The sequence below is a fragment of the Chlorocebus sabaeus genome, chromosome 6, assembly GCF_047675955.1.
Source record: "Chlorocebus sabaeus isolate Y175 chromosome 6, mChlSab1.0.hap1, whole genome shotgun sequence".
NCBI lineage: Eukaryota > Metazoa > Chordata > Mammalia > Primates > Cercopithecidae > Chlorocebus > Chlorocebus sabaeus.
The window spans coordinates 25,791,986-25,812,238 of NC_132909.1; the positions used below are offsets into that span (position 1 = coordinate 25,791,986).

Here is a 20,253-nt window from a genome sequence, read left to right on the forward strand (position 1 = left end):
CCTGGGCAACAGGAGTAAAACCCTGGTTAAAAAAAAAAATTTTAAAATTAGAAAAAAGAATCTATGGCCTGGTGCGGTGGCTGAAGTCTATAATCCCAGCACTTTGGGAGGCCAAGGTGGATGGATCACCTGAGGTCAGAAGTTTGAGACCAGCCTGGCCAACATGGTGAAACTCTGTCTCTACTAAAAATACAACCCTCAGTTAGCTGGGCGTTGTGGCAGGTGCCTGTAATCCCAGCTAGTTGGGAGTCTGAGGCAGGAGAATTGCATGAACCCGGGAGGCGGAGGTTGCAGTGAGCCGAGATTGTGCCACTGTATTCCAGCCTGGGCGACCAAAAAAACTACATAAAATTAAGAAATCAAATGCTTCCACTTTGAAAATCACTATAGTGTTCTGTCTCCTATAAGTTTTTCTGTATTCTGCCTTTTTAAAAATGGGTTCACAATTGACATATTACTGTTATGCACATATATGGTTTTCAATCACATTTTATAGTATCTGACCTCATTTTTCTTAAAGGATTTTATACTGGAACATTACAGTGAAGATGGCTATTTGTATGAAGATGAAATTGCAGATCTTATGGATCTGAGACAAGTAAGTTTTTGTGTGCAGCAGAGAGGGGAGGGTGGCTGTCCCGAGTCTTTAGGGTACCCCATGATTGCATGCTTGTGGTCTTAACAGAATTGGCGGGCGGATGGAGGTGATGCTTTGAGGAGTGCTGGATCACCCATGCCACTTGCTGCATAAGAAAACCATAGAAGGAGGCCGGGAGCGGTGGCTCAAGCCTATGTAATCCCAGCACTTCACTTTGGGAGGTTGAGGCGGGCGGATCACTTGAGGTCAGGAGTTCCAGACCAGCCTGGCCAACATGGTGAAATCTCGTCTCTACTAAAAATACCAAAATTAGCTGGGCATGGTGGTGCATGCCTGTCATTCCAGCACTTTGGGAAGCTGAAGCGGGTGGATCACCTGAGGTCAGAAGTTTGAGACCAGACTGGCCAACGTGGCAAAACCCCATTTCTACTAAAAATACAAAAACGAGCCAGGCGTGGTGCTACATGCCTGTAATCCCAGCTACTTGGGAGGCTGAGGCAGGAGAATCACTTGAACCTGGTAGGTGGAGGTTGCAGTGAGCCAAGATCGCACCACTACATTCCAGCTTAGGTGACAGAATAAGACTCCGTCTCAAAAAAAAAAAAAGGAAAATCATAGAAGGGGAGACCTGCCTCCTGGATTCCAGGATTTCTGACTTCCTCCCAGGTTCTGTCCACCCCTCCTAGAGTTTACAATGCCAGCAGTGAGGTCATCATACTGCAGAAATAGTTACAGGTTACCTGCTGGTGTGTGCAGGGCACCTTCCAGGAAGGTCTGTCAGCCGTGTCCTCCTCTGCTTATGCCCTCTGGGGTTCTTTTCCTTGCAGGCTTGTCGGACGCCCAGCCGGGATGAGGCCGGGGTGGAACTGCTGATGACATACTTCATCCAGCTGGGCTTTGTCGAGAGTCGATTCTTCCCACCCACGCGGCAGATGGGACTCCTGTTCACCTGGTAAGTGCCTGAGGTCTGTGCCGAAGCTTCACGTGCCATGGAGCCTCAGCATCACAGACGCCCCTCTGTAGGCGCCCCTGTGCGCCTCAGCCCCCTTTCCTATCTTGCCTTTATCTGGGGAAGTCTAAAAATATGTCAATACATTGGTATTTATTTATGAAGGTGATCTGTGGGGGAGATGGCTCCAACAGACTGTGGCCTCTTGCTTCTCAGAACAAGCGAGCCAAGGACAAGAGACATTTTTCTTGCTTGTTGTATCACTGGGGAAGCACGGGGCTCTGAAGTGGAATTAGCCAGAAGCAAGATTCTTGTCTCAGATTGGACAGGGGGGGCATGCATGGGTATGTGTGGGTGAGAGAGAGAGGGGGAAATAGAGAGAAAGAGAAAATCAGGTGTTGTCCAGTGAGACAAAAGCACCAACAGAAATAGATCAGGTTTCTTTTGAAACGGGGTCTCGCTATGTTGCCCAGGCTCGTCTTGAATTTCTGGGCTCAGGTGATATTTCTGCCTCAGCCTCCTGAGTAGCTGGGACTATAGGCATGAGCTACTCACTCACCTTAGATCAGATTTAAAAAATGGAAGTAGAACATTTGATTCTTCTCCAAAATTAGTATTTGCAGACAAGATCAGGCTCGTCAGGGTGGTATGACCATAGACCCAAAGATTACTTTTCAAAGATATACTTTTCAAAGATTAGTATAGTTTAAATACTTGGGAGGCCGGGTACAGTGGCTTACGCCTATAATGCCAACACTTTGGGAGGCTGAGGCGAGCAGATCACTTGAGCCCAGGAATTTGAGACCAGCCTGGGCGACATGGCAAAACCCCCTATCTACAAACAATACAAAAATTTGCTGGATATGATGGTATGCACCTGTAGTCCCAGCTACTTGTGAGACTGAGGCGGGAGAATCGCTTGAGCCCGGGAGGCAGAGGTTGCAGTGAGCCGAGATCACACCACCGCACTCCAGCCTGGGTGACAGAGTGAGACTCTGTCAAAAAAAAAAAAAAAAAAAACACCTAAAAAAGGTACTTTGGAGATGCTACACCCCTTCTCTGAGTGTCATTAGGAGTGTCAGTGAAAGGAGAACATATCCTAGAAGGTCAGGGGTGTATCAGAGTCAAATGTTTCTACAGCTGATAGATGGCTACTGATGCCTTCCTCATGTAAAGCAAAGAAAAGGGGGATGACTTTGCATAACAATGCACCAGGCTGTCTGCATGGCCAAAAAGTGAAAGGTGGTTTCTCCTTAGTCATGAATTAGGGAGAAGCTGTCTGCACACCCCTTGGTTCATGAGTAAACTTTAAAACAAGTCCTAGGGCCAGGTGTGGTGGCTCACGCCTGTAATCCTAGCACTTTGGGAGGCCGAGGTGGGTGGATCGTCTAAGGTCAAGAGTTTGAGACCAGCCTGACCAACATGGTGAAACCCTGTCTCTACTAAAAGTACAAAAATTGGCCAGGCATGGTGGGGGGCGCCTGTAATCCCAGCTACTTGGGAGGCTGAGGCAGGAAGGAGAATTACTTGAACCCGGGAAGCGGAAGCTGCAGTGAGCCAAGATGGTGCCATTGCATTCTAGCCTGGGCGAAAGAGCAAAACTCTTTCTTAAAAAATAAAAATAACTAACTAACTAACTAACTAACTAAATAAATAAAACAAGTCCTAGGCTGGGTGTGGTGACTCACATCTGGAATCCCAGCATGTTGGGAGGTCAAGGTGGGTGGATCACTTGAGCCCAGGAGTTTGAGACAAGTCTAGCAACACAGTGAGACCCCATCTCTACAAAACAATTAGAGAAAATTGGCCAGGCGTGGGTGGTGGGTACCTGTAGTCCCATCTACTTGGGAGGCTCAGATGAGAGGATCGCTTAAGCCCAGGAGGTCGAGGCTGCAGTGAGTCATGATCATGTCACTGTACTCCAGCCTAGGCAATGGAGTTAGACTTTGAAAAAATAAAAAGGTAGAACAAATTAAAACAAATCCTGAGTTTTTAGATTTCAGAAAGAATTACGAGGGGTTAGTAATTGCCATGTTTCATTTAGGAGAAGCCATATATATACACACATATATACACACACACACACACACACGTATATGTGTGTGTATATATATACACACCTTTTTTTTTTTTTTTTTTTTTTTTTGAGACGCAGTCTCACTCTGTCACCCAGGCTGGAGTGTAGTGGTGTGATCTCAGCTCACTTCAACCTCTGCCTCCCAGTATCAAGCCATCTTCCCACCTCAGCCTCCCAAGTAGCTGGGATTAAAGGCACATGCCACCACCATGTATTTTTGGTAGAGACGGGGTGTCACAATGTTGCCCAGGCTGGTCTCAAACTCCTGAGCTCAAGCCATCCACCCGCCTTGGCTTCTAAAGTGCTGGGATTACAGGTGTGAGCCACCATACCTGGCCCAAATTTTTTTTTAAAGATAGGCTTTATTATTTAGAGTGGCACATTTTTTTCCTTACAAAGACCAGGTCTTATTGTGTTCCCCAGGCTGGTCTTGAACTCCTGGACTCAAGCTGTCAGCCCACCTCAGCCTCCCAAAGTGCTAGTACAGGCATGAGCCACTGCACCAGCCTGGTACTTTTTTTTTTTTTTTTTTGAGACAGAGTCTCACTCTGTCGCCCAGGCTGGAGTGCAGTGGCGCGATCTCGGCTCACTGCAACTTCCGCCTCCTGGTTTCAAGTGACTCTTCTGCCTCAGCCTCCTGAGTAGCTGAGACTACAGGTGTGCCCCACCATGCCTAGCTAATTTTTGTATTTTTAGTAGAGAAGGGGTTTTACCACATTGGCCAGGCTGGTCTCAATCCCTGAATCCCTGGCCTCATGATCTCCCTGCCTCGGCCTCCCAAAGTGCTGGGATTACAGGTGTGAGCCACTGCACCCGGCCCATTTTTTTTTTTTTTTTTTAATAATCAAGGAACTTACCTGACACATGATTATCACCCAGAGTCCATAGTTTCCATTAGGGTTCATTCTTGCACTTGTGTATTCTGTGGCTTTTGGCCAACATAGAATGACAGTGATCCACCTCTGCAGTATCATACAGAAGAGTTTCACTGCTGGAAAAATCCCCTGTGCTCTGCCTGTTCCTTCCTCCCTCCCCCTAAGTCCTGACACCCCCGATCTTTCTTCTGTGTCCAGGGTTTTGGCTTTTCAGAACATTGGAATCATACAGCGTGCTGTGCCGTAGGTAGCAATGTTCAGGTTGGCTCTTTCACTTAGTAATGTGTCCTCTGCATCTTTTCGTGGCTTGCTGGTGCATTTCTCCATGTTTGGTGCTGAGTAATATTCCATTGTCTGGATGTCCCATGGTGTGTATCCAGTTACCCTGTCAGATATTTTTGTGTGTGGCCGTGGTGGTCAGTGTGATTAGTGCTGTCATCTTGCTTGGAAACAAAAGCCTCAGTGCATGTACCTTCTTGAATTTTATTGAAGAAATGAGTTTTGTTGTTGTTGTTGCTGCCCAGGTTGGAGCACAGTGGTGTCCTCTCGGCTCACGGCAACCTCCACCTCTCGGGTTCAAGCGATTCTCCCGCCTCAGTCTTCTGAGTAGCTGGGATTACAGGCGCCCGCCACCATGCCTGGCTAATTTTTGTATTTTTAGTGGAGATTGGGTTTCACCATGTTGCCAGGCAGGTCTTGAACTCCTGACCTCAGGTGATCCACCCACCTTGGCCTCCCAAAGTGCTGGGATTACAGGTGTGAGCTACCGCGCCTGGCCAACCCAGGGGTTTGACAGCGATTTGGGTAACATAGTAAGACCGCATCTCTACAAAAATTTAAAAAAAAAAAAAAAAAAAAGGCAGGTATGGTGGCATGCACCTGTAATCCCAGCTATTCTTGTGAGACTGGGGTGAGAGGATCAATTGAGCCCTAAAGTTGGAGGCTGCAGTAAGCTGTGATGACACCACTGCACTCCAGCCTGGGCAACAGAGTGAGATCCTGACTCTTAAAAAAAAAAAAAAAAAATGTTTTCCACTTGCATCCAAAAGTAACATTAACTAGCCAAGTAATGTGAATTCTCAGAATGCATTTCTTTCACATAGGTATGACTCCCTCACTGGGGTTCCAGTCAGCCAGCAGAACCTGCTGCTGGAGAAGGCCAGTGTCCTGTTCAACACTGGGGCCCTCTACACCCAGATTGGGACCCGGTGCGATCGGCAGACGCAGGCTGGGCTGGAGAGTGCCATAGACGCCTTTCAGAGAGCCGCAGGTATGTCTCCGCCAGAGCTGACCAGACAGAGCCTTGGCCCCGCCCGGTGACACCAGGGGATGCCTTACTGAAGAGGGTCTACAGGTCATCCCCCACAAGGGCCAGACCAGTCTCCAGCTCTGGTGTAACTTCCCATTAAGAAACTTGCTCGGCTGGGTGCGGTGGCTCACGCCTGTAATCCCAGCACTTTGGGAGGCTGAGGCGGGTGGATCACGAGGTCAGGAGATCGAGACCATCCTGGCTAACACAGTGAAACCCCGTTTCTACTAAAAATACAAAAAATTAGCTGGGCGTGGTGGCGGGCGCCTGTAGTCCCAGCTACTCGGGAGGCTGAGGCAGGAGAATGGCGTGAACCCGGGAGGCGGAGCTTGCAGTGAGCCGAGATCGCACCACTGCACTCCAGTCTGGGAGACACAGCGAGACTCCGTCTCAAAAAAAAAAAAAAAAGAAACTTGTTCGGTGGTTCAGACCTCAGTCTGGGATGGCTGATGTACCTGGTGAATCCTGTGGCTGACGATTAATCTTTTCCAGACAAGTGGCACCTGGGATGGCAGTACATAACTGTTTCTTTCAACACTGTCATGAAGAGCAGAATAACTTTCCCCAAGTAGTGAAACTGTAGGCTTCCTTTTCTTGTATCAGGTGTACCTTATCAGTGCGTATTACTCTCCGTGCCTTTATTTATTTATTTATTTGATGGAGTTTTGCTCTTGTCGCCCAGGCTGGAGTGCAGTGGTGCGATCTCAGCTCACTGCAACCTCCACCTCCCAGTTTCACGTGATTCTCCTGCCTCAGCCTCCTGATTTTTTAAAAATAAATTTAATTTTTTTAATTAAATTTTTTTTAATTAAAAAAATAGGCCAGGCACGGTGGCTCATGCCTGTGATCCCAGCACTTTAGGAGGTTGAGTCGGGTGGATTGCTGGAGCCCCGGAATTTGAGATCAGCCTGGGCAACAAGGCGAAACTCAGTATCTACAAAAAGTACAAAAATTAGCTGGGCCTCCTGAGTAGCTGGGATTACAGGCACTCACCACCATGGCCGGCTAATTTTTGTATTTTTAGTAGAGACAGGGTTTCACCATGCTGGCCAGGCTGGTCTCGGACTCCTGACCTCAGGTGATCTGCCTGCCTCAGCCTCCCAAAATGCTGGGATTACAGGTGTGAGCCACTGTGCCCGGCCCCTCTATATCACTTGCATTCTGCCAACTTCTCCAGCATGAAGTGGGTGTTCTCAACCCTTTGTCAAGTGATGCATTCAAAAGGATGTCTCATAGCTCAGTTCTCTTCTTCTGGGAGCTGTCTTTTGTTATTTTATTTTATTTATTTATTTATTTTTGAGATAGAGTCTTGCTCTTGTCACCTAGGCTGGAGTGCAGTGCACGATCTCTGCTCACTCCAATCTCTGCCTACTGGGTTCAAGTAATTCTTCCGCCTCAGCCTCCCAAGTAGCTGGGGTTACAAGCGCCTGCCACCATGCCTGGCTAATTTTTGTAGTTTTAGTAGAGATGAGGTTTTGCCATGTTAGCCAGGGTGGTCTCAAACGCCTGAACTCAGGTAATCTTAATGTGAGAACGAGGTGTGGGGTTGAGGAGAAAAGCAGCCTAGTGCTTACACCTATAGAGGACCAGGGTCACCAAGACCCAGTGCTGCAAGCGAGCCTGGCCCAGCTCACACGTGCCTGCAGGTTCTGCCTTGCTCCCCCATAGCAGGGCCTGTATCTGGGTCAGACTACGCGTGGGGATGGATGCAAGAGCAGGGCACAGTGTAGACTGCAGTGTGTTCCCCAGGCTAGCTCTATAGCGTGTTGCCTTCTGGGCTGATCATCGACTTTCTGCTTTGGGGTGTGATCCCTATCCATCTGTATGGATCATTGTTTGATATCACTTTGCCCTGCAAGCTTGTGAAGAACCATAGCTTTGCCACTTTGACTCATTGTGAAATTTCTGATGTTACAATGATTGGTCCTACCAGCCTGGGCCACACAGGAAGACCCCGTCTCTACAAAATATTTAAAAATTAGCCAGGCATGGTGGTGTCCACCCATAGTTCCATCTACTCCAGAGGCTAAGATGGGAGGATCACTTAAGCCCAGGAGTTTGAGGCTGCAGTGAGCTATGATTGCATCACTGCGCTCTAGCCTGGGTGACAGAGTAAGACTCTGTCCCTAAAAAGAATTTTTTTTTTTTTAAATTAAATATATAGGCGGGGCATGGTGGGTCATGCCTATAGTCCCAGCACTTTAGGAAGCTGAGGTGGGTGGATTGCTGGAGTCCAGGAATTTGAGATCAGCCTGGGCAACAAGGCGAAACTCAGCATCTACAAAAAGTACAAAAATTAGCTGGGCCTGGTGGTGCATGCCTGTAGTCTCAGCTACTTGGGAGGCTGAGATGGAAGGATCAGCCGAGGCTGTGGTAAGCCAAGATCACGCCATTGCACTCCAGCCTGGGCGACAGAGCAAGACCCTGTCTCACAGAATAATTAATTAATTAAAAAAATAAAAGATTGGTCTCTTGGGATGAAGCGATATGCTAAGATTCCAAGTATAAGTTGATTTCTTTTGCTGTAAATCTTTTTTCTGGACTCATCTTTCTGAGGAATCTTAGGCAGGCACGCTGTATCCTGTCTCTGAGATTACAGCAATGGAGACAAACTATAGACAAAATGAAGTAAGAGGGAGAACGGTGGGGAGTGTGAGGGAACCCCCAGGGAGCTCACAGCTCAAAACAGCAGGTGCCATCCCTCTGCAGGGTGGTTTTTTTTTGTTTTTTGTTTTTTGTTTTTTTGCTCAGCAACAAAACCAGAAGAACCAGTTGGATGGGACTCATATCAGAGGTTCTATTTCACTTCCAGATTGATTGTCAATTAGTGCTTTGGATAGTTAATTTACTAAACTATAAAGAAGTCAGTGGGGGGCTGCAGCATGAAAATTTCCATTGGAGCAGAGGGATTGAGTTTGTTTTTGTTTTTGTTTTTGAGGCAGAATCTCACTGTCGCCCAGGCTGGAGGACAGTGGTGAGATCTTGGCTCACTGCAACCTCCGGCTCCCGGGCTCGAGCGATTCTCCTAGCTCAGCCTCCTGAGTAGCTGGGATTATAGGTGTGTACCATCATGGCTGGCTAATTTTTATAATTTTAGTAGAGACCGGGTTTTGCCATGTTGGCCAGGCTGGTCTCGAACTCCTGACCTCAGGTGATCCGCCCGCCTCGGACTCCCGAAATGCTGGGATTACAGGCATAAACCACCACGCCTGGCCAGAATAGATCTTTCTTGAGGTACAGGGGAAAAGCCCTGGACTGCTGAATGACTCAGATCTTATGTGTGAGCCTGGCCACCTGTGAGCCCCTCAGTCCTTCTGCCTGCTCTCTGCTTTCACCTCCATGACTGTCATGATGGAATTTTGTCCCAGGTGACACAGGAGTTGTGGGGAGCAGGCTGGTTTCTTTACTCAACAGAGATGCAAGTGTTTTGGAAGATAATCCGGTTTTTAAAAACTGAGTTAAAAGGCTGGGTGGGGTGGCTAACACCTGTTATCCCAGCACTTTGGGTGGCCGAGGCAGGCAGATCACCTGCGGTCAGGAGTTCAAGACCAACCTGGCCAACATGGTGAAACCCTGTCTGTACTAAAAATACAAAAATTAGCCGGGTGTGATGGTGGTGGGCACCTGTAATCCCCACTAGTTGGGCGACTGAGGCAGAAGGATCGCTTGAACCTGGGAGGCTGAGGTTGCAGGGAGCCGAAATCATGCCACTGCACTCCAACCTGGGTATTAAAGAGTGAGACTCCATCTCAATAAATAAATAAATAAATAAATAAATAAATAAATAGTGTTAAAATATACATATATAACTTAAAATGTACTATTTTAACCAGTTTTTTTATTATAGTAACATAACTTAGAACATAAAATTACCATTTTAATGATTATCTTACATTTTTAAAATTTTAAAATTATCCTGCCAACCAGAAGCACATTTTAACCATTTTCAAGTGTGCAGTTCAATGGCATTAAGTGCATTTGTACATTTATAGTGTTGTGCAGCCATTACCACTAACCATCTCCAGAAGTTAAAAAAATTTTTTGTTGGTTAGACAAGGTGGCTCACACCTGTAATCCCAGCACTTTGGGAGGCTGAGTCCTGAGGATCACTTGAATCCAGGAGTTGGAGACCAGCCTGGGCAACATAGGGAGACCCCATCTGTACAAAAAATTTTAAAATTAGCTGAATGTGGGATGGTGTATGGCTGTAGTCCCAGCTCTTCAGGAGACTAAGGTGGGAGGACCGCTTGAGCCCAGGAGTTTGAGGCTGCAGTGAGCCGTGATCATGCCACTGCACTCCAGTCTGGGCAACAGAGTGTGACCTTGTCTCAAAAACAAATACAATAAATACTTTTTTTTTTTTTTTTTTTTTTGAGTTGGCGCCTCACTCTATTGCTCAGTCTGGAGTGCAATGGCATGATTGATCTCGGCTCACTACAACCTCCGCCTCCCGGGTTCAAGTGATTCTCCTGCCTCAGCCTCCCGAGTAGCCAGGACTACAGGCGCCCGCCACCATGCCCAGCTAATTTTTATATTTTTAATAGAGATGGGGTTTCACCATGTTGGCCAGGATGGTCTCGATCTCTTGACCTCATGATCCGCCCACCTCAGCCTCCCAAAATGCTGGGATTACAGATGCGAGCCACCGCGCCCACCCAAATAAATACATTTTTAAAAAGTATATACATTTTAAGAGACGGGGGTCTCAGTATGTTGCCCAGGCTGGTCTTGAACTCTTAACGTCAAGCAACCCTCCCACCTCAGCCTCCCTTATAGCTGGGATTACAGGCGGCAGCGCCTGTGCCCAGCTCTCTCCGGAACTTTTTCATCATCCAAAGCGAAGCTCTGTACTCAGTTAAGCAATAACTTCCCATTGCCCCCTTTCCCAGCCCCAGCTAACCTCTATTCTCCTTTCTGTTTCTGTGAATTTGACTATTCCGGGTACTTTATCTAAATGGAATCCTACAATATTGGTCCTTTTCTGACTGGCTTGTTTCACTTAGCATAATGTCCTTATTTACACTGTAGCATGTGTCAGAGTTTCATTCCTTTTTAAGGCTGAAAAACAATTCCATTGTATGGATAGGCCACATTGTGTTTAATCATTCATCCGCTCATGGACGTCTGGGTGGTTTCCACTTTTCAGCTCTTGGGAATAATGTTGCTATTAACACGGGTGTTCAAGTGTCATTTTTTTTTTTTTTTTTTTTTTTTGAGGCAGAGTCTTCACTCTGTCGCCCAGGCTGGAGTGCAGTGGCGCCATCTCGGCTCACTGCAAGCTCCGCTCCCGGGTTCGTGCCATTCTCCTGCCTCAGCCTCCTGAGTAGCTGGGACTACAGGCGCCCGCCACCGCGCCCGGCTAATTTTTTGTATTTTAGTAGAGACGGGGTTTCACCGTGTTAGCCAGGATGGTCTCGATCTCCTGACCTCGTGATCCGCCCGCCTCGGCCTCCCAAAGTGCAGGGATTACAGGCGTGAGCCACCGGCGCCCGGCCTCAAGTGTCATTTAAGCTCCCACTTTCAATTGTTTGGGGATATATGTAGGTGTAGAATTGCTGGACCATATAATTGAGAATCAGATTTTTTAATATGTTGTAGGACACTGGTTCTTTATTTCTTTCTTTTTTTTTTTTTTTTTTTTGAGACGGAGTCTTGCTCTGTCACCCAGGCTGGAGTGCAGTGTTGAGATCTCAGCTCCCTGGGCTCAAGCGATCCTCCTGCCTCAGCCTCCAAAGGAGCTGAGACTATAGGCGCACGCCACCATGCCCGGCTAATTTTTGCATTTTTTATAGAGACAGGGTTTCACTATGTTGGCCACACTGGTCTTCAATTCCTGACACAAGTAATCTGCTCGCTTTGGCCTCCCAAAGCATTGGGATTACGGACATGAGCCACTGCACCTGGCCTCCTATCTTTCTCTACAGCAATGTGATGAAGTAAATATGAACCCGAACTAACGGGCAAAACATTTTCCACTTTTAGGGGTTTTAAACTACCTGAAAGAGACATTTACCCATACTCCAAGTTACGACATGAGCCCTGCCATGCTCAGCGTGCTCGTCAAAATGATGCTTGCACAAGCCCAGGAAAGCGTGTTTGAGAAAATCAGCCTTCCCGGGATCCGAAATGAATTCTTCATGCTGGTGAAGGTGGCTCAGGAGGCTGCCAAGGTAAGACTCCCTGGTTCCTGTGACTTTCCAGAGTGGGCAGGAGATGCTGGCACAGGAGCACTGGAAGTAGCAGGGCCTTCCCACGGGAGCTTGCCTGCGACCTGGGCATTGTGCCAGCTCCGGCCAGTACTGCTGGCTTGAGTTTTCTCGGCCAGTGTTGGTGTTTCAAATACGGATCACTGATTCCATCTGCAGCTTAACCTAAAAACCGGCATAATGACAGCAGCCTGATCCCCTGTTAACTGTGACAATGACAGAACGAGGGGTTGCTTGGAGTTGCTCCCAGATTCTGAAGCAGCCCCTGGCAGGGGCTGTTGCATGGGAAGAAGAAAGAGCTCTTTCTCTGCAAATGGGTTCATGAGGGCCCTTGTGCCGGACTGCGCCTTCCCAGTGCCCCTTCTATTTCAGGTGGGAGAGGTCTACCAGCAGCTGCACGCAGCCATGAGCCAGGTGCCAGTGAAAGAGAACATCCCCTACTCCTGGGCCAGCTTGGCTTGCGTGAAGGGCCACCACTACGCAGCCCTGGCCCACTACTTCACTGCCATCCTCCTCATCGACCACCAGGGTAAGGCCTGGGGGGTTCGGGGGTTTGGCCAGGGCTGTGGTCCAGCTGCCCCAGGGGTGATTCTGAGCTGAGTGAGAGCTAACTGCCTTCCCTGGAGATGCTCACAGGCTGAAGGCAGAGGATGGGAATGACCCATGACTGAGGCAGCTGCCACACAGGCCATGCTGGGGTTAGGGGTTGTAAGTTCCTTCGGAGGGAGAAAGAGGAGGTACCTTTAATTTGGCCTGGGTGCAAGAGGATGAATTTTCACCTGGAATTTAGAATCTAACGGAATGCCAAAAATGCTGGCATCAAGATAAGTAACATTTTAAGGTAATATTTTAAAAGAATCAAAATTAATGCAGGCTGGGTGCAGTGGCTCATGCCTGTAATCCCAGCACTCTGGGAAGCCAAGGCTGGCAGATCATTTGAGGTCAGGAGTTCGAGACCAGCCTGGCCAACATGGTGAAACCCCGTCTCTACTAAAAGTACAAGAATTAGCCGGGCATGGCGCGTGCCTCTAATCCTAGCTACTCAGGTGACTAAGGCAAGAGAATGGCTTGAGCCGGGGAGGTGGAAGTTGCAGTGAGCCGAGACTGCACCGCACTCCAGCCTGGGCGACAGAGCAAGACTCCATCTCAAAAACAATAATAATAATAATAAAATAAAAATCAATGCAAAAAAACTCTGTGATGATTGGAAGTTTAATGTAATTTATTTTAGTTTAATTTAATTTAATTTAATTTATTTTTAGAGATGGGGCTGGAGTGCAGCAGTATGATCATGGCTCACTGCCTTCTTGAACTCCTGGGCTCAAGTGATCCTCCCACTTCAGCCTCCCTAGTAGCTGGGGCTACAGGCACATGCCACTACACCAGTTAATTAAAAAAAATTTTTTATTGGTAGAGATGGAGTCTCACTATGTTGCCTAGGTTGGTTTCAAACTCCTGGCCTCAAGCAATTGTCCTGCCTTGGCCTCCCCAAAGTGTTGGGATTACAGGCATGAGCCACGGAGCCTGGCCAGGGATTTTTGATGTAATGAATACTAATCCAGGCAGCCTCCTGAGGATTAAAAAGACAGCCTCTGGAGCCAGACTTCCTGGGTTCATATCTCAGCTCTGCTGTGAATGAGCTGTATGACCTTTGGCAAGTTACTTAGCCGTCTTCTACCTTGATTTTCTCATCTGTAAAATGGGTATATGGAGAGAACCTACCTCATAGGCTGTCATGAAAACGAAGGGCCTGTACGCAAAGCTCAATAATGCTTTGTATACTGTAGGTTCTCTAAAAGTGTGAGCTGCCACTCCTAGTACTATGTAGTCTATTAGGCGAGATAAGAAGTGGAAACAAATAGAAATACCATATAGTGCTTCGGTGATTGCTGCAGAGACACAAATGTGGCAGCAGGTGGATTCCATGGTGCAGTCATGGATGGCTTCTCAGAGGTGGTGACATTTGAGTTCAACTTTTCCACCTGCACAGGAGGGAAGGTCAGCCTAGAGGGAGAAAAGTGTCTGAGCACAGGAACAGAGGCTGAGGGTGCTAGGGAAGTGGAGAGTGGTTTTGTGAGGTTTGAGAGCAGGATGCGCACCAGGGAGGGTACGGTTGAAGCAGGAAGGGGCTCTGCTGCTGGTGTGCAGGCCTGCAGAGGGATGCAGGCCAGGCATGGCAGGGTCTGGGCTACGCTAGGAGGTTCTGTGTGGTGGGTGAGTCAGAGGAGGTAGTGTGTTGGGGCTCGGGGTCAAATTATGAACCTCGCTGGGCGTGGTGGCTCACGCCTATAATCCCAGCACTTTGGGAGGCCGAGATGGGTGGATCATGAGGTCAGGAGTTCGAGACCAGCCTAGCCAAGATGCTGAACCCTCGTCTCTACTAAAAATACAAAAATTAGCCGGGCGTGGTGGCACGCACCTGTAATCCCAGCTACTCGGGAGGTTGAGGCAGAATTGCTTGAACCCAGGAGGCGGAGATTGCAGTGAGCCGAGGTCACATCTCTGTACCCCAGCCTGGGCGACAGAGCAAGACTCCATCTCAAAAAATAAAAAATTATAAAATTATGAACCTCTGGAGTGTGGCTGGTCCCAATGAGCAAGAGCTTTGGGGTAGCCAGGCATAGTGGCTCACACATTTGATCCCAGCACTTTGGGAGGCTGAAGCAGGAGGATCGCTTGAACCCAGGGGTTTGATACCAGCCTGGGCAACATAGCAAGTTTACAAACCTTTACAAAAAATTTTAAAAATTAGCCTGGCATGTAGTGGTGCATGTCTGTAGTCCTAGCTACTCAGGAAGCTGAGGTGGGAGGATCACTTGAGCCCAGGAATTCAAGGCTGCAGTGAACTATGATTGCGCCATTGCACTCTGGCCTGGGTGACAGAGTGAGACCACACGCCACCCTGAGTGACAGAGTGAGACCGTCTCAAAGGAAAAAAAGCCTGGAGGGCCAGACTACCTGGGGTGTGACCAGGGGCAGAAAGGAGACCCATGATCCCAAATGCCTTGTGGAACTGCAGAAGAAAGGAAGCTGGAGACGTGGTGGAAAGAGAAATTTCTACGTGGGTCTGTGGCCAGGTCCATGAGAGGGGATTTAACCTGTGGTTCTCTTTGCAGTGAAGCCCGGCACGGATCTGGACCACCAGGAGAAGTGCCTGTCCCAGCTCTACGACCGCATGCCAGAGGGGCTGACACCCTTGGCCACACTGAAGAACGATCAGCAGCGCCGACAGCTGGGTGCGTGTCCCCTGCATCCAGAGGTGGGCCCTACTCGGTGCCCAGCTGGCCCTGCTCACAGACAGCCACGGAGAGGTCCTGAAGAGGGCCCGGGAGAGGGCGGTGTTCCAAGTCACTGTGGCCACTTCGGCTTCAGAAGTCATGAGGCGCAGTCCCGAGCCTCAGAGGGCTTCCCAGGCTGTGTTCTCACAGGTTCCATAGCACTCAGGCCTCCCACTGTGGAGCCAGGACTTTAACCATCTCTCTCGGGGTCCACGGGGTGGCCTGTACCATGCTAATGGGGAAGGAGACGTTTGTTGATTTCCTTATGCATGGCTTAATTACCAAGAACACCTAATGACTGGTAATGAAGTGTCCTAGTTTGGTCTCTGCCGTGTCTCAGTGTGAATATCTCTTCCCACGTGCAGACCTTACCTCCACCACCCTAACCTGCCCCACCGCGCACCACCCATGCACACATATGTGGCTTCCCCGTCCCAGTGATGGCAACTCCCACCCCTCTAGGTGCTCAGGCCAGAAACCTTGGACTTACTCTCCACTCTTCTTTTTCCTCCCTTTTCCCCTCCCCTCCCCTCCTGTTCTGTCCCCTCCTCTCTCCTCCTCTCCTCCCTCCTTTCCCCTTCTCTCCCCTCCCCTTTTCTCCCTTCCCCTCCTCTCTCCTCCCTCCTTTCCCCTTCTCTTCCCTCCCCTCCTCTCTGTCCTCCCCTCCCTTCCCCTTTTCCCCTCCCCTCCTCTCCCCTCCCCTCCTCTCCCCTCCTCCCTTTCCTCCCCTCCCCTCCCCCCTCCCCACCTCCATCTTCTCCCCTCCCCTCCTCTCTCTCCTCACCTCCGTTCCCCTTTTCCCCTCCCCTCCTCTCCCTTCCCCTCCTCTCCTCTCTCCTCCCCTCCTTCCTCTCCTCACCTCCCTTCCCCTTTTCCCCTCCCCTCCCTTCCCATCCTTCCCCTCCTCTCCTCCCCTCTCCCACCTCCCCTTCCCTCCCCTTCCCTCCCCTTCCCTCCCCTTTCTCCTCCCCTCCCCTCTCCTCTCATCCTTTCTCTCCTCCCCTCACCCTTTCCCTCTCCCCTCCTCCCCTCCCCTCTCCTTTCCTTTCCTTGTTCCTTTCCTTTTCTTCCCTTTCCTGTCTCTCCTTCATTCTTTCCTTCTTTCCTTTTTCTCTCTCTCTCTCCTCCCCATCTATGCTTCCTCCCTCCTTTCCTCTTTCCTTTTCTTTCATTTGCTTTCTTTGACAGCATCTTGCTGTCCTCCAGGCTGCAGTGCAGTGGTGCAATCACAGCTCAGTGCAGCCTCAAACTCCTGGCTTCAAGTGATCCTCCTGAGTAGCTGGGACTACAGGCATGCACCACCACGCCTGGCTAATATTGTAAAAAAGTTTTTGTAGAGATGCGGTCTCACTATGTTGCCCAGGCTGGTTTTGAACTCCTGGCCTCCAGCGATCCTCCTGCCTCTGTCTCCCAAAGTGCTGGGTTTATAGGCACGAGCCACCACACCTAACCTCTTGTCTTATTTTGTCACCCTACATTTGATTAGCAAATCCCTTTGGCTGTACCTAGAAAACGCATCTCAAATCTGGCGGCTTTAACCCTGCTGCCCTGGTGGAAGCTACATGTGTACAGTGCTTATGTAACAAACATTCACTCACTTAAACCCCACACAACGCTATGAGGTGGGTCTCGTAGCATCCCCATTTTACCGCTGAGGAAACAGAGACCCAGAGAGGTCACGTGGCTTGCCGTGTTCATAGCTGGTTTTCCTGCTGCCCCGTCAGAGTCTGGTCACGCAGATCATATCACATCAGCCCTCTGCTCACACCCTAATGGGCTCCCACCTCACACAGAACAGGAGTGAGAGCCCTCATTTCACACGCGTGAGGTCCGCCATGATCTGGCCCTCCTCCTTCCCTGCGCTCATTCTCTCCCCTTCTCCCGCCCTCCCTGCCTCCAGGCACACCCTAGCTCCTCCTTGCCCTTGAACACCTGCGTGTGCCCCTGCCCCAGGGCCCTCGCACCTGCTGCTCCTTCACATCCATCAGGGTTCTGCTCAGAAAGGACCATATCACAAAGCCTTCCTTGGCCAGGTGTGGTAGCTCAAGTGAGGCCTGCAATCCCAGCCCTTTGGGAGGCCAAGGTGGGAGGATAGCTTGAAGTCAGGAGTTTGAGACCAGCCTGGGCAACATGGAGAAACCCAGTCTCTACCAAAAATACAAAAACGTAGCCAGATGTGGTGCACATGCCTCTAGTCTCAGCTACTCGGGAGGCTGAGGTGGGAGAATCGCTTGAACCTGGGAGGCGGAGGTTGCAGTGAGCCAAGATCGTGCCACTGCACTCCAGCCTGGGTGACAGAACGAGACTCCGTCTCAAGACAAAAAAAAAAGGCTTCCTCGGTCACCCATCATAGGACAACTCCATTCCCAGTCTTCTCTCACCATCTCCGCTTACCCTGTTTTATTTTTCTCCATAACCTTATCACCACCCATCCATTACATATTTCTTGACTTGTTAGTTATCTGTCTTCAGCCCCTACATGTAAACTCCATGAACATGGTGGTAGTTTGGTTAGTCATTGCTTTATCTCTAGTGCCCAGCACATTTGGTAAATATTTGTTGAGTGAACATCTTATGGACACAAGTGAGCTTATTACCTATGCATTTAAGGGAGGCTTGAGCTGGGCGCAGTGACTCACACCTGTCATCCCAGCACTCTGGGAGGCCAAGGCAGGCGGATTGCCTGAGGCCAGGAGTTTGAGACCAGCCTGGGCAACATAGCAATGACAATGAAATGATAATGATAATGAAAACATTATCCAAGTGTAGTGGTGCATGCCTGTGGCCCCAGCTACTCACGAATCGGAAGCGGGAGGTTCAGTTGAGCCCAGGAGTTGGAGGCTGCAGTAAGCCAAGATTGCACCATTGTACTCCTGGCTCTAAATATAAAATATAAAAATGAAATAAAATAATATTTTAATAAAAGGCTTGTTTTAACCAAGTGAGTAATAGAGAAACGCCACACTTGGAGACTAATTCAGGAGTCCTTTATTAGCCAGTGACCAAGAGATGGCTAATGCTTGAAATTCTCTTGGCCCCGGAGAAGGGGCTAGCTTTTCTTTTATACAAAGGTCTAAATAGGGGAGGGGGGTTTAACTGAAGCAATTTTACAGAAGCAGAATAGGCAAAAAAGCTAAAAAATTAATTGGTTGGCATGAACCCAGGGGGCGGAGCTTGCAGTGAGCCGAGATCGCGCCACTGCACTCCAGCCTGGGCGACGGAGCGAGACTTCGTCTCAAAAAAAAAAAAAAAAATTAATTGGTTATAGAAGCAGTTACAAAAAATAAACAATTCCAGGTGCAGAGGCTTAAACTATCACTAAGAGATAAATGCAGGGGCTTTAAGTACCTTCCACTGAGCACATCCCCAGGAGCTGCTGGTACAGCCTGCCTCAGTATCTTATCAGCAGTTTGCATTCCTGGATGTGCTTGGAGTCAGCTTGCACTAGTTATTCCCTTAAGGGGGATAAAGGGGCTGCAAGTGAAGAAACTAAAAGGGAGTCTGTCCAGCTGTCTCTGCTAGGAGAGAGGCACTCAAGTTAAAACAAGGTAGGGTATCAGAGGCTCTAGCTATCCAGGCAGATCCTTTAGAAAAGAGAACGTCCAGCCTCTTGAGCTGCCCCTTGGGCCCTTATGCTCTGCTTGGTGGATCTGCAAGTCACGTGGGTGCTGGCTTCCGTCTGCAGGGAAGTCCCATCTGCGCAGAGCCATGACTCATCACGAGGAGTCGGTGAGGGAGGCCAGCCTGTGCAAGAAGCTGCGGAGCATTGAGGTGCTACAGAAGGTGCTGTGTGCGGCACAGGAACGCTCACGGCTCACGTACGCCCAGCACCAGGAGGATGATGACCTGCTGAACCTGATCGACGCCCCCAGTGTTGTTGGTGAGTAACCTAGACTGCATGCCCTCTGCGGGGGTGCCTGTGCCACGGAAAGAGCACGCCTGGCCTGTGGGGGTTGAGCAAGCCCTTGCTATGTGCTTGGCACTGGGAGGGCTGCACAGGGCAGGGACCGAGGTGCTGCTTTTGCCCTGGAGTCCTATTTTCTTTTTGAGATGGAGTCTCATTCTGTTGCCCAGGCTGGACTGCAGTGGCGTGATCTTGGCTCACTGTAACCTCTGCTTCCCGGGTTCAAGTGATTCTTCTACCTCAGCCTCCTGAGTAGCTGGGATTACAAGCACCCACCACCACACCCAGCTAATTTTTGTATTTTTAGTAGAGATGGGGTTTCACCATGTTGGCCAGGCTGGTCTCGAACTCCTGACCTCAAAGTGATCTGCCTGCCTTGGCCTCCCAAAGTGCTGGGATTACCAGCGTAAGCCGCCACACCTGGCCTAGATACACTTTTATGCTGCTGTTCTCATGTAGAATCAGTCTGCCCTGGGATCCTTTGTTAGAAATTGACCAGCCTTATGTTAAGGGTAGTCCGAGCCTGCCGTGAAAGATGCTGGTGGGGGTATGTAGCTGTCAATGGTCATTATTTGCCAAACCTCCTTTTCACTGGGAAATCCTCATACCACATTAATAATGAAAAGGTCAAGCACGGTGGCTCAAACCTGTAATCTCAGCACTTTTGGAGGCCGAGGCAGGAGGATTACTTGAGCTCAGGAGTTTGAGACCAGCCTGGGCAACGTAGTGAGACCCCATCTCTACAAAAAATTAAAAAAAAAAATCATCAGGTGTGATGGTGCATACATATAGTTCCAGCTACTTGGGAGGCTAAGGCAGGAGAATCATTTGAGTCCAGGAGGTCAAGCTGCAAGAGAGCTGTAACCGCACCACTGCACTCCAGCTTGGGCAACAGAGCGATACCCTGTCTCAAAATAGTAATAATGATGAAAACAGAAAGCACAGTATCCCAGGACTGTGTCCAGTGAGGCATGGAACTTCCATAACAACACTTGAAACATAGATGACTTCTCAATAGGTTTTTTGTTTGTTTGTTTGTTTTTGAGAGGTCGTTTCG

At 49.2% G+C, this 20,253-nt stretch overlaps 1 protein-coding gene across 1 annotated transcript in view; it reads left to right on the forward strand.

The window, feature by feature from the left end:
• The window catches only part of RHPN2 (rhophilin Rho GTPase binding protein 2), an 86,524-nt gene that overhangs the window by 52,303 nt on the left and 13,968 nt on the right, over positions 1 to 20,253 (forward strand). The window contains exons 5-11 of the mRNA XM_007996233.3: positions 521 to 598; positions 1,426 to 1,550; positions 5,603 to 5,769; positions 11,791 to 11,978; positions 12,387 to 12,543; positions 15,131 to 15,250; positions 18,978 to 19,172. Coding sequence (XP_007994424.3) covers positions 521 to 598; positions 1,426 to 1,550; positions 5,603 to 5,769; positions 11,791 to 11,978; positions 12,387 to 12,543; positions 15,131 to 15,250; positions 18,978 to 19,172 — 1,030 coding nt within the window. The remainder of the gene's footprint in view (positions 1 to 520; positions 599 to 1,425; positions 1,551 to 5,602; positions 5,770 to 11,790; positions 11,979 to 12,386; positions 12,544 to 15,130; positions 15,251 to 18,977; positions 19,173 to 20,253) is intronic.